We start from the raw sequence: 14,309 nt of genomic DNA on the forward strand, positions 1-14,309 counted from the left end.
GTGACCTGTTTCAACATACTTGTTTTTCCCAATAGGCTGTAGTGTTATGAAAACCGTTAGGAAAATGCAAAATTTGATTTTGATTTCCAATCATAAATATCTTGATAATCAGACAGGCTATCGACTTGTAAAAGTCATGGGGTTCCTGACTGACCTAAAGGTTTATAATTAATCATTGCAGCATGAGCTAAATCCAGGATTTTGTTTTAGAATCTGAGACAAAGTTACCCTATCCCTTTAATAATAGATGGATCTAATCTTGTGTATTGGTATGTGTGCCATGACATCTCTGTGATCCTTGCAGTAGGTCCACAGGTAGAAGTCAATGATGATACTGTTCACTATAACGTCGCCTTTCTTCAGGTCTTCCCCACGTATCCTCCTCATCTCTTGTAAGATCAGCTGCCAATTAAACGTGAGACAAGGAAAGTTATGATGAGAATTTGCAGTGATATATATAATGCATTTGGGGGGGGGGGGGTGGGAAACTGGGAATGTCCAAAACATGGTGAAAAGTGGATGATCATATAGCATATCATCATGTATCTGAGAATGCTTATTTCACTATGGGATGTTCTTAAATCACTAGCAATAGAACTTGGGGAGTCAATGACCTACCCCTAACCCACACACACACTCACATACTTTTAGCAGGTTTTGTTATAGTCTATGCGTATTTCATCTGACTGGCCAATCTAGTAATGAAATCAATGCCTTCAATCTTATCTGGCCAATTACACATCAGGCAACAGGTTGGCTTTGTTTGTTTTTTTAATTAAAAAAAAAATTATGACTATAAAATGACAAGTAACTAATTCCTGCCAGGTACCCATTTACATCACCTGGGTGGAGAGTGGCAAATGTAGATTTTTGTGTCTTGTCCTGACAGGGATTCAAAACGCTTACCTAGTGGTCCGGAGAGACTTATACACTGGACCACAACACCTTTATACAATGGGTTAAAGCACCTCCTAAGTGTTGGGAGCCCCAAATTTGATGGACAAATTTCAATTAAATTGTATCATAATGTGAAAGACGATGTCATTCAAGATACACTTCTGCAAAGATTTCCCCCCAAAAATGTTTTTGAAGACAAAATATTGCTTAAGGACTTCATAATTAGGGTTTTCTGTTTTATTCATTTTTGGGGCTCCAAACACTTTAGAGAATTCAACTCATTCAATGTTCTCCATACTAAAAAGGTTAATTGGTTTGACAGTAGACATACCTCCACAGCCCAGATTGAGCACCCTCTGATCTCGACCTCTAACCTCTCTCCTGGAGTGAACAGCTTAGTCTCATCTTCCAGTCTCTTCTTTAAGGCATCAGAATAACTCAGGACACCAAAGTAGTTCAAACCTTGGGGCACCCTAGAAGAAGGCAAAGGAAATAGATTTTGATCATTCTCATTAGAAAGAAAGAAAACAAATCCTCACACCAATTTTGACCATTAGTACATGCATAATTATCTACTTTCCAAAAATCTGATGACGTACTTCAAATAATTGAAGGTTTTCCTCTTGTGCCAATTATTTCACATGGGATACTTAACAAAGAAGCATATGTTTGTATGAATACAAATGTAACCTGCTACTTTTTCAAGGCCTATAACAGGGAATAGACAAGAAATATGTATAAAACCTGAAGGGCACTAAAACACTGACATATCTGCAAACCAGACATCTCACAGCTCCAAAATAATGAAATCAGTTACGTAAAGACTGATCAAGCCTTTGAAATAACTAAATGCACGTACCGGTTCAAATGTTGAATCCATTCAAATGTTTTAAACCTTGCTACATCATTCTGAATAATTCATCATGCAGTAAATGGACCAGCAAAATTAAACATATACACATACTGTAGGTCCATGTGCTATTGATCAGCTGAACACCTGTTTTTTGTTTCTAATCTATATAATTATTTAGCTATCATTTGACAGATATTATTAAGTTGTAGCTTTAAACATTCAGTACAAGTTATGTCAGGTTCAATATAATTTACCTGCCAATTTTCTGTACACATTTGCAATTTTGCTGCACCTAAAGAAGTAATGAATATCATCCTCCTTACCTGTAATCGGCAAACATTGTCAAGGTGTCTATATCCGTAAAGCATCCATGACCCTGTCCTTCAAAGCACGCCCAGATGTCCGCCACAAGAATCTGTGCCCTTTTATAAAGAGACACTGTAAAATCAATGGAAAAAAGTTAAGCTGAGGAGGGCTTTCTAAAATAAAACATGTCAGCACCGATTGTAATCTGATATTTGTTCTGAGCTTTAGTTTTTTTTGGTAAGAAAATACAGGGTTGGGTAGAGGGTTGCCATTCTTAAGGTTATGTACAAATAACATAACATCTATAATGAATTACAATGGAATTAAAAGAAGTGTAAAGCAGCATCTAATATTGAGTAGAATACTTTTCCACTTTTTATACATGTGTGTGTATGTGTGTATTTTTAGGGCTTGTATGTTTTTTTTTTGTTGTTTCTGTTGCTATACTAGTTTTCTCTGGGGCAAAATAAGTTTATGTAATTTCAAATCTTTAATACGATCTTCAAATTTTGTTTAATTATTTCGGGGGAGATATCTCGACAAACTCATTTATTTTGGTTTCTATAACTTCCCTTTTCCCATTATTGTTGAATATATTAATGTACTTATGTATATTCTATTGAAATATTTTGCATGTTATTTACAGTACCTTTTGCAAATGTATGTGTTCTTGTAATGTGACTTTCATGGAAATGAATAAACTTAATTGAATTGAATTGTTTTCATGATTACAAATTTGGCAAGTGTAAACAATAGGGATAGGGTTTGGAGACAGCATGACATTACGGTCATCCAGACCAGATCATAATGCACATTATCAATTACTTTGTCCAGACCGTTTCCAGGAAGCATTAAAGTAAAGTACACCATCTTGTGTCGGATGATGCCCTTGCCTTGCCCCTTCAACTGTTATCTGCAACATCTCATACAAAAGAAGTTAAAGTTCAGAAACTGTCACTAAAGCATGAGTCTTTCTAACCCAATTGCCGGGTACCGGTACTTTGTTTTATTTCTAAAGCAGGGCTCCCACTTAGCTGAGTTGTATTGGCGAGTTATGACGAGTTGTGGTGGGTTGCCTCAAAGAGGCACTGGCAATAACTCGCGAAAACCTCTTTTTATAACTCAAGTCGCGAGCAGTTCCAAAATTTTGAACATGTTCAAAATTCACTGACTCGAAACTCGAGGTGAACTGCACTCTTCATAACTCGTAGCAACTCGCCACCTTCAAGTATACGCGAGTGCTATTCAAGTTTCCCAGAGTGGAGTACGAGCACGAGCACGATGATCATGCGGCGAGTCATGCCGAGTTGCCCAAGAATTAATGCGAGTTTAGATCGAGTACGGGGATTTACGGCGAGTTTTGTATGAGCATGACCAGAGTGCAGGGCAAGCATGACGAGCGCACAATGATATGTCAGTTGGCCTGAAAGAAGGCATTGATTGTCCATTTCCCAGATAAAAGGAACGTGAACATATAGGTCATCGTCATTGTATTTCCACAACTCATACAAACAAGGTTCCGAAACATGCCTCGTCTCAGGAAGACCAAGAGGGGTCAATATTATTATTGTTTTCATTATTTATGATTTATGTATTATGTATTGTTTATATCTGGATTCATTTACAAGTGTTAAAGCATATAATTGTATTTATATGTCTATGGAATTATTTTTACCTTGTAAATTCACTTGCATCAGCCTGCAGCTGTATTGTTGAATATTCGAATAAAACCTTATCAGATCAAATCAAATCAAATCAACATTGCACAAAGAAAAAACAGAAAACGAAGGAGAAGTAGAAGTGCAGGAAGAGGCACTGGGAATAGAAGGGAAGATCGATGATGACCAGGTCACAGAAGAGAAAGAAGACCATGTCGAGGTCCAATTAGCAGAACAACAGAGCTTAATCGAACGGCTCGTCCAAGAGGAGAACAACAACGAATTCCTCTGCCTCGACTCTCAATCTTTAATCCCTTCCAGCACCCCCCCCCGGAGGAAGAGAAAAGCCGGCAGGAAGAACACCTTGAATAGGCAGGAGAGACAATTAGTCCCCTACACATTACCGAACATCAGGAAATAGAACTTGCGGAATAGTACCAGGACCAAGAGTGACTGTACAATCGAAGGATCAAGTCATACAAGAACACAGTAATGAAGACTAGGTTGATAGAGGAGAAGGCCGAGGAGCTCGATCCGGAGTGCTCTGGTGAGTAGGCCTATTTTTATCAGGAAATAGAACTTGCGGAATGGTACCGGGACCAAGAGTGTCTGTACAATCGCAGGATCAAGTCATACAACAACACAGTAATGAAGACTAGGTTGATAGAGGAGAAGGCCAAGGAATTCGATCCGGAGTGCTCTGGTGAGTAGGCCTATTTTTATATTGGTGGGGCCAGATCTGGCGTGAAATGTAGCCCTTCACTTAATACTTCTTGCTGCATTTATTACTGTCAATGTCATTTTAATGATTTTCACCATTAACCTCTATTAAATATCAAAGATAAGCTTGTACTACTTTAAATCCTATAACCACAAGAGAGGCAATGAAGAGAAGGCATGGAAATCTTACATTCAATTTTCATGTAGCCCTATCATATCCTGATGATGCCATTGCCTTGCCCTTTCAACTGTTATCTGCAACACCTCATACAAAAGAAGTGAAAGTGTCACTGAAGCATGTGTCTTTCAAACTCTATTATTTTGTTTTATCCACATATCATCAAACAACCAGCATATGGTAACATCTGCCCACCATCCACCATTTCTTGAAATCTGTAACAATTTCACTCAGAAGTAACATACAAAAACCTGTTTGAGACAATTCCATTTTCATATTTCAATCTAAAGGTACCATTTAATTTCCATGTACAGTGTTGTGGCATGAAGATAAAGATTCCACAAATTCAATCGAATTTTGTCTTTGATTTGTACGTTATTTGGGCATTTCTTGAACATTTTTTATTAATCAAAGGTGCTCAAAAATGCAAGAGAAACAAATTTCTGGTCAAACATGCTTTAACATTCATCTTTTTGCATGATAGTGTATATTTTATTGTTAGTTTATATTGTTTGGTTTCGACTTTCTGTTTCCTTCTTGTGTTTTACTCTGATGAGTGGAAGACGAAAAGCTTACGTATGGCTCTTTTCAACACGATTCTACAATTAATTTTTATTGTATTATATGGATATGTGATATGAATTCATTAAGTCATAACAAGCTTGATTCTTACCCGCTGTGCCGTTGAAAGTGGCCACATCCCTAAAAGAAGAGAAGTGTGAGGTGACAAGTTCAATCAGCTTGACTGCACTGTTCTCACAACACTTGATGCAATTCACAAAGGATCCATCAAATTTCTGTAAGAATGACAAGAATCATATGCTGTATTAAAATGCCCAAAAGAATAATCAGTATGCGTTTTGTTGCACACTGTACTTTTGTTGTCATTCAAGAAAAAAATTGTGGGCAAACCAACAACTGTGCTGGAACATGAATAATTTGAGCAATATGTGGGTAAACCAAAGAAATTTCCTCACTCAAAGACTATACATGTACCCCCCCCCCCCACCTAGAATCCTTAAACTGAATACCAGGGGTGATAGTGAGCACTAAAAATACCCCCCACCCCCCTCCCCCTCAAGACCACACACCACTCACCTCCATCAGCACTTTGCCTGTTTGATGTAGGTTCTCTATCCTCTTGTCCAGTAGATGTATACCGGTATCCGTCTCTGAGCGGAAGACATGTCTCAGCTCACCCAGACTCATCCCTCCCCTCACCCCCTCACTACAGACAACACCCCCTCTCTCCCTCAATGTAGACACCCCCCCCCCCCCCCCCCCCCTCCCACTCAAGACTATGCATCACTCACCTCCATCAGCACTTTGCCCGTTTGATGTAGGTTCTCTATCCTCTTGTCCAGTAGGTGGATACTGCTATCTGTCTCTGCACCCCTTCCCCTCAATGTAGATTCTGCCCCTCCCCCCTCCCACTCAAGACTACGCATCACTCACCTCCATTAGCACTTTGCCTGTTTGATGTAGGTTCTCTATCCTCTTGTCCAGTAGATCGATACCGGTATCTGTCTCTGAGCGGACGACACCCCCTTCCCTCCCCCTTCCACTCGTCACTAGGCATCACTCACCTCCATTAGAACTTTGCCTGTTTGATGTAGGTTCTCTATCCTCTTGTCCAGGAGATGGATACCTGTATCTGTCTCTGAGCGGAAGACATGTCTCAGCTCATCCAGAGTCACCTTGGAGTAGTAGGATGGACTTGTAATTGGAATGCCTTCCTAATTCGTTTTAAAAAATGGGGGAAAAATGGAAAAAGGGAGAATTTTTTTTTTTTACTGGACCATCGCTAAACAAACCTTGAAGTGTGAACAGGTATACAAACATTTATCCTATCACAAATGTGATTTTCAGAGCATTTTGGTAATTGATTCCTTTTTCATTGTTCATTTTGATTATCATGAAGAAAGGCATACTCTTTTGTCCAAATATTTTGAGGTCCCAATTAAAAATAATTAATGATTAAAAGCGTCTGTCATTGAAAAGGAAATTGATGCTAGTAAAATGTAATTTGCTCTGTGGAAAACAATTATTAATTTGATACAATAGCAAATATAACATCTAAGGGACTTCATGGTCTAATGAACGATTCCACACAAAAGATTATTGCTTACAGCATATTTTGTTTAATTTTTTTTTATTTCTGAGGAAAATGTACTGGTACATTATTACTGAGTTGTTGACTACATTTCCATTCATTTCCATTCAGATTGAATATTCTTATACCCTTATGGATTCCATATGGAAAAAAGAAGTACATTATGATGCTGGTACTCTATCTTACATCACATGCTCTCATCAGTGCAGCACACAATGCCCAGTACCCGCTGTGATTCTCATTGTTATATCGCACCAAATAACGTTTGTCGTTTGTCTCACTCCAGAAAGAGAAATTCAGTGTGTCCAAGACAAATATCCTGAAAAATAATTTTAAAAAATAAAAGTACAATATGGTAATTTAAGTACTGAAAAAATGTGTTCGTCTTGACAATACTAAATTAATCAACCTTCAAAATTGCAGTTTGAACACAAACACAAATTATTAATTCTTTATTTTCTTTAAAAAGAATTCTCTTACAACCATTTTCGAAATCTATAAAACATACAAATGTGTTATTTGTTTAAATAGTGTTGATTATACTTAGTTTTTTGAAGAATATTTCATAACATTAATTTTATCTTTGTGTGTATGATCGTAAGCATTATGTAATAAATGTTTTACTATTGCTATGTATTTCATGTGCTTTTTTTGTAATTCAAAAGCTCTTGGGCTGCTACTTTCAGTATTCTTAACCATTCAATAAAATAAAATAAATTCCTTGTTGGAGTGTCGAAATTTCAGGATCATATTTCCAGGTTCCGGCAACCTTTTATTTTGTTCTTGTTTAAAAAGTCTACAAATACTAATCTTCCAATGGACATGCCATTTGTACGAAAAACAAAACATCTACTGGTACTTCTTTTGGGTCAAGCAATTACTTGAGTCTATCTTTAGTTGAGTGTTTTCTCTTAAATTCCCCAAAACTTTCCCTGACTGGAGAAAAAAAGGGACTTAATTTTGCCAGGTTTTCCCAGATTTCTAGAATACCTGAGAAGCACTTCAATTTTAATCAGTAATGGGGAAAGCATCATTGAATAATAATAAAAAAAAGAAACTAGCAACCTACCAGTCGACTGTAGCATCTGTCATTGTCTTGGGATGAAGAGCATTTTCTTTCCACGATTTGATGCTGTATTGCTGCTTGTCTAAGCTCTCCCATATCTAACATAAATAATATAAATATCTCTAACATAGATCACAAAAATACTCAAGTAAATATATTTTTGTAAGGAAGAAAAATTGCCCTTTTCAGATTTGTATTCACTGAACTTCAATAATTGCACGTAGGTATTCCAATTTTGTTGAGAAAAATAAAAACCAGTCTTTCTATATTTTTTATGCAATGCTATTGAACTTTTGTTATTTAGAAATTGGGAGGGGTGGGGGAGAAGGGGGTGGGGGGAGGGGTAGGGCATCTCAGAAACATCTGGAACATATAAGACTTCTTTAGAAATTCTTGTCAAATTATAGAGAATGGTGAATGGTTCTTACCATTTGAGCAACTTTCTTAGCTGCATCCTGATTAATTGTTACATCTTGACAGTGTTCTGCAATGAATCTTCCCGATTCCCTTGGTGACAGTGGTTTAGCAGACATCTTGCATGCAACTCTGTAGTCTGGTATTTCAAGTATGTCACAAGAAACAATAAAAATTCATTAAATGCTCCTTGATCATGATCGCTCAAATCTGTAGTCTGTAGAACCATTTGTGTGCAAGGCTGACGTGTCACAAGTTCAATCTCTCAGTTACAGAGCCAGACTTAGAGGTAACTGCACCACAATAGTTTAACTTAATAGTATATTAGCAACTATAACTTATTATTGTGGTTACTTATAATTCTTCTTTATAATAGACTCTAACTATAAGTTTCAGTTTTACTTGTTTTGAAATATTAGATCTAGAATCTAGATCTAGACTATAGCCTAACTAGGTATAGATCTAGATCTAGACTAGAACTAGCACAAGTTTTCAGAAAAAGAGACAAAATCTATGGTTTAAAAAAAAAACGTTCCTCGAAGAAGTACGAATGTTTAAGGCACCTAGGCTATATCATGACTGCATCTTGAACCACTTCCTACAATAAATGAACAAGCATGAGCAGGAACAAGCGTAGACCGAATTTTCCGTCTCTTTCGTTCATTAGCCTCTTATTGGGGTAGGGTCGGCTATCTCTTTAGAGACGGAAGCCGTTTATACACATGTCCTTGCTAACGCCACGGCCAGTCCTGGTCGTAGCATTTTGCCCCCAAAATCCCCCAAAATGTCATTTTACCTCGAGCATGTTATATTGTAAATTAGGCCTAGGCTATAATAAATCAGTTCCACTTACCAACTTGACTGAAATAATCAGTTTAATAGTCCCTTTTTAGGAAATTATGGGTCAAAATCGAAATCCATTTTGAAAATCTTTTTCAACATGGATTCCGATTTTGACCCATAATTTCCTAAAAAGGGACTATTAAACTGATTATTTCAGTCAAGTTGGTAAGTGGAACTGATTTATTATAGCCTAGGCCTAATTTACAATATAACATGCTCGAGGTAAAATGACATTTTGGGGGATTTTGGGGGCAAAACGCTACGACCAGAACTGGCCGTGGCGTTAGCAAGGACATGTGTATAAACGGCTTCCGTCTCTAAAGAGAGACCCAATAAGAGGCTAACGAACGAAAGAGACGGAAAATTCGGTCTAGAACAAGCGTAGACCGAAAGCTTCAGTCTCTCTAATCGTCGGTTGTTCCACTGAGACTACGTCTGGCTCCACTAGACCTCCGATACAAATGTCAGTTTTATTAAAGAAATGACCCAAATCAGATGGTTATTGCTGTCTAGAACAAGCGGTGCGGCAACCAGAGTCGTAGCCAGCGGTCCGGCGCGCAACAGCTTCAGTTTCCGTTAACTAGTGCGGTGACCACTCGCTTATGAAATGGCTAGCTGTATTTTAGTCTATAACTTTTAGGTCTAAATTGTTGAAAATGGAGCGAAGAATACTGCGCACTATACAGTATGGATTTATCTCGCTTTAGACAAAACAAAATAAAAACATACATATTACATAATATCCGGTACAAAGTTTTTACTTACATTCAAACCGTGAGCAACAAGAAGGACGGAGATAGCTTCTACACGTGTGTATAAGGTCGTGCGTGCGTGTGGCGCTTGCGGGTCTATTGCGCAATATATTTGGCTGTGATACATGCGTCCCAGAAAAAAAACGAAACCGTGAATTATCGATAAAATTACATTAGTAAAGCTTAGATCCTCCTCTCTCATATTTCACGCATGAGTGATTAAAACAATTTGAAGAAAGGGTACCAAAAAGGTATTTTACGAACGGTATCTGAATTTCAAAGAGAAAATCACATGCACTTCCCGAAAGTTCATTTTCTGCCCTTTCATATGACACCTCAATCTGGCAATATGAGCCAGGAATAAACTATAGTCTATATACTTTCACAGGGTCGCATGCTTGCATGCGGTTGAGATTCGACCGATTCTCCATAATGAATGAGGTGTTCACAGCAATATGACAATTTTTATCCTTCAATATTTTTATCTTGTAGTTGAAAAGTCGGTTCTTGGTAGAAAACTGTCTGGGGATGGGCATTGGGGGGGGGGGGGGGGGGACTGCCCCTTTGACCTATAAAAAGTAACTAGTTGATCAATGCAGTGATCATTAGTGAGTCAATTCATACATTCAACAAATCTTTCAAGCGACCAACTATCAATCAACCAATCAATCAATCCCACAACTAATCAATTTATCAATCAAACTTATTAAATCAATCTATCAATCAACCAAATGAAACAATTATCAATTGATCAATCATTATTGACCAACCAAACAAAAATACATATTTTAAGAATAACTAAAATGATGATAATAATCAAAATCAAATATTAATAATGGTCAAAATGATATACACTAAAACAACAATTTGAGTAATAATAACAAAATTAAATTAAAGGTAAAGACCAGTATTGGAAACGCCCCAATTTCAAAAAATGAAATGGAAGCTCTCATTACCAATCATGTGAAAGAATATGTTTTGACTAATACATGATGATACAAAATTTGCCGGGAAACCGCCTACTAATTCATATATTTGGTAAATTTGTTTCTCTCATATAGTCTGTGAGAGATATAGGGTAGTCCCATATACATCTTTCTGTGTATAGTGCTTGTAACTTTACGAAGAATGGGCCAAATTTCTTATCATTTTGATGATTCCAGAACGGCTTGCAGATGCTAGATGCTAGATGATCAACCTTTTCTGATCGATTCCACAACGTTTCTTTCACAATGCAATCGCATGACCATAACTGGTCTTTACCTTTAAAGGAAAGGAAAAATTGCTTCGTTGAGGTACGACCATTAGTCATTGTTACAGTGGATATACACTGTTGGTCATAATGGTGGAATATTTATTTCTACCCCAGATTAGGGAAGGATTTTAAAAACTTATTTATTTCTAATAGATCTAGATAATGGCATACATTCTCAGATTTTATTGAATATTGATTTGCGAGTGTTTCTTTTGCGTGGCTGCTAAATCATGTGTGCTACTATGCTAATCAGCTAAGGGACCTACGTCCTTAAATCATAATTGACAGTAATGAGGATTAATGCCTCACAAAAGGGCATTTTTATCCTGGGGACTCACAGTAACGAGGCCATTGCTTAGCCCCTGAATCATGACTGTACGCAGTGTTTGCTAGGGTACGAGGCCCCTTCCACAAATCCCCCAAAACGAAGAAAATGCAATAAATTGTCAAAAATTCATTTCATTTTCCCCCGGGCCCCCAACAGGAATTTTTCCTGTTGGGGGGCGATCTCTTTAAATGGAAAATTGTACAGTTTAACGTATGTGAAATTTGTCGTGAAAAAAAACTATTGAACATTTTATATTTCGTTTTCTGGAAAATTATCTCTAGAATTATATATTTCATCTTTAAAATAGAAATTGAAATTGATATGAAAATGTTATTGATTGGATATAAAATAGATAACAGAAAATTTAATTTACTTAATTTTTTTGATAAATTATGCTCAACTAGTAATATACAAAGACTACGTAAAGCGGAACTTTGGGGAAGTACCAACCAATCGAAAGAGGTTCATAAATAATTTTATTTCATCATTAAAATGTTATTTGAAATACAAAGAAAATATAAGATACTTCAATAATGAAGAAGTTAAAGAAAGTATTAGAAATGTTAAAATGATCATTTTAAGAAATTATTTTGATCTTGTATATAATTCATGTTTCATTTTACTTGTTTTGGAAATAGTATATATGTCTTTTGAAATGGAACAATAAAGTCCCTCTGAAGAGGTAAAGAGAGAAAAAAATACTAAAGTGTGGTACACTGTGTGGCATAGTTTGTACTACAGTGTGTGTTATAGTTTGGAACAATGTGTGACACTATAGTATGATACATTGTGTGGCCTAATGTGGTACACTGTGGGCACAGATTGTGCTATAGTGTGGTACACCGTATGACACAGTGTGCTATACTATAGTGTGGTATTCTGTGTGGCAAAGTGTGTGCTAAAGTGTGATGCAGTGTGTGATACAGTGTACTTTAATATAGTTTGGTACACTGTGTGGCACTTTAGTATGGTACATTGTGTATCCTAATGTGGTACACTGTGTGGCATAGTGTGTCCTACAGTGAGGAACAGCGTGGAACAGTGTGTGTGACACAGTGTGCTACACTATACTGTGGTACATTGTGTGGCACAGTGTGCTACTCTTTAGTGTGGTACAGTGTGTGACAGTTTGCTACTCTATACTGTGGTACATCGTGTGGCATAGTGTGTGCTATAGTGCGGTACACCGTGTTGCACAGTGTGCTACTCTATAGTGTGGTAAAGTGTGTGGCATAGTGTGTGCTAAAGTGTGGTACACCATGTGGCACAGTGTGTGACACAGTTTGCTACTCTATAGTGTGATACATCGTGTGGCATATAGTGTGTCCTTTATCTAGTTTATCTGCACGGTTGTTTTTTATGAGTGTATCTTTGAGGGTAGACTAGATCTAGATTCTAGTCTAAGCAAGCTATTTTTACAATTTTGGGGGTGGGCCGGTGTGACGGCGTTTAGTGTGACTGGCGGATCGTGTTCGCGGAACAAAATCCGCCGGCAGATATTGTTCCCGTCACAAAATCTGCCGGCAGATATTGTAACCCACCACGCAGAGTGGCTGGCAGATAGTGTTCCGTTTTGCAGCTATCGTTCCATTCTGAAGGTATCGTTTTTATGAGTGGTATACGGTCTCCGCTTGCTGCATGCATGCATGCTGGCTAGGCTGCGTGCGATTGCAATTGCATGTGTACCGTAGTACTATACTGTATACCACCATGGATGCTGAGTGCGAGTACGAGTTCGAGCAAGATCGAGGCCGCTCTTATTAAGAGTTTTCTCTTAACACCGTACTTCAAATCAGTTTATTTAAAGGTAATATCTTAGTTAAGGGAAAGGAATATATCATCTCTAGTTATACTTATTTCATTCAAGCACTATTTATTTTCATTGTATTTATCACCAGGATCTTCATTGTAACAGTATATTCCAGACAATGATGATATTTTTTATCACTATTTCAAAAAGTCAATTTATATATGAATAAAAAATATCTCTGGATATAAAAACAAGCGTTCTATGACGAAGTTTTAAAAAAAATTCCAGATCACTCGCTTGCTCACAAAGTATGTTCTCGATCACTATCATAATCCAAGTTCCTTTCTGATAAAGATGGTAATCCATTGTGATAGAAAGGCGACCAACATGTATATTACACTTTGTGTCTTATGAAGGAAAGTAAACAATAATCCTCCTCCATAATCGCCAATTTGTACACCCCTCCTTGACAATAGAATTATGCTGGATGAAAAAGAAGAAAAAACATTTCTGTGAAAAAAAACTTCATTATTTTGGCTTGCTCGCTCGCTCGCAAATCTTTTTCTCTTTCTGTATCAGAATTGCTATATCTTCACTGTTTGTGCTGATAGAAAGCGAGGGCAGGTGTACCAAAAATTCAAGGTTTATTTTCCCAAAACGCTACACCGTTAGTTTTAATGAAAGGACGATGACTGTGAGGGAATTTGCGCTATAATTATTTTGAAATAAAAATTCCAATGATTCCAAAAATTCGCTATCCACATCAGCTCGCCCGTGTCCTACACTGTCTTTACAGTATTGAACAATAACTATACTGATGAAACCCATTACAATTAAGAAAATAGTTTATGATATTTAAAATCTGTTTTTTCTATCATGTAGAGTGACCTTAAAGTTCACTCCCCCCCCCAAAAAAAAAAAATGAAGGGAGGATATGGGATGATGCAAAGAGCCTCGATCACCCCCCCCCCCCCCCCGGCCCCACAATTCAAGTTTCGTAATCAGTACAACCGAATAAAAAAAAATGTTATAAATCTGTAAGGGATGCACAGTAATGGCAAATTTTAAATTGATAAAGAAATACAATATAATCCTTTTCGTCTATTGGATGCGGACAACTTCTAAAGGTGGCAGAATAACCTGAATTATACTCTGTAAGGATTCGAGAATAGTTTG

At 37.2% G+C, this 14,309-nt stretch overlaps 1 protein-coding gene across 1 annotated transcript; it reads right to left on the reverse strand.

Annotated features, from left to right (window-relative positions):
- Positions 1–158: 158 nt before the first annotated feature.
- LOC584962 (queuosine salvage protein) lies at positions 159–9,895 on the reverse strand. Its single transcript, XM_011672375.2, has 9 exons — positions 9,814–9,895; positions 8,220–8,344; positions 7,795–7,889; positions 6,912–7,044; positions 6,199–6,348; positions 5,286–5,409; positions 2,074–2,188; positions 1,229–1,370; positions 159–402 (listed from the first exon to the last, which is right to left on the reverse strand). Exons 2-9 carry the CDS (start codon positions 8,322–8,324, stop codon positions 238–240), a joined length of 1,029 nt encoding a protein of 342 aa, XP_011670677.2. The 5' UTR covers positions 8,325–8,344; positions 9,814–9,895; the 3' UTR covers positions 159–237.
- Between the last annotated feature and the right edge of the window lie 4,414 nt (positions 9,896–14,309).

This window comes from Strongylocentrotus purpuratus, unplaced genomic scaffold (genome assembly GCF_000002235.5).
Source record: "Strongylocentrotus purpuratus isolate Spur 01 unplaced genomic scaffold, Spur_5.0 spur5_scaffold_6, whole genome shotgun sequence".
NCBI lineage: Eukaryota > Metazoa > Echinodermata > Echinoidea > Camarodonta > Strongylocentrotidae > Strongylocentrotus > Strongylocentrotus purpuratus.

What these genes read in the sequence shown, in the direction of transcription:
- LOC584962 (XM_011672375.2), bottom strand. Translation starts at nt 8,324, where the DNA reads ATGTCTGCTAAACCACTGTCACCAAGGGAATCGGGAAGATTCATTGCA. An exon ending in CTAAGAAAGTTGCTCAAATG is followed by an intron (nt 7,890 to 8,219) that starts GTAAGAACCATT and finishes TATTTATGTTAG; the next exon opens with ATATGGGAGAGCTTAGACAA. An exon ending in GCTCAATCTGGGCTGTGGAG is followed by an intron (nt 403 to 1,228) that starts GTATGTCTACTG and finishes TTTAATTGGCAG; the next exon opens with CTGATCTTACAAGAGATGAG.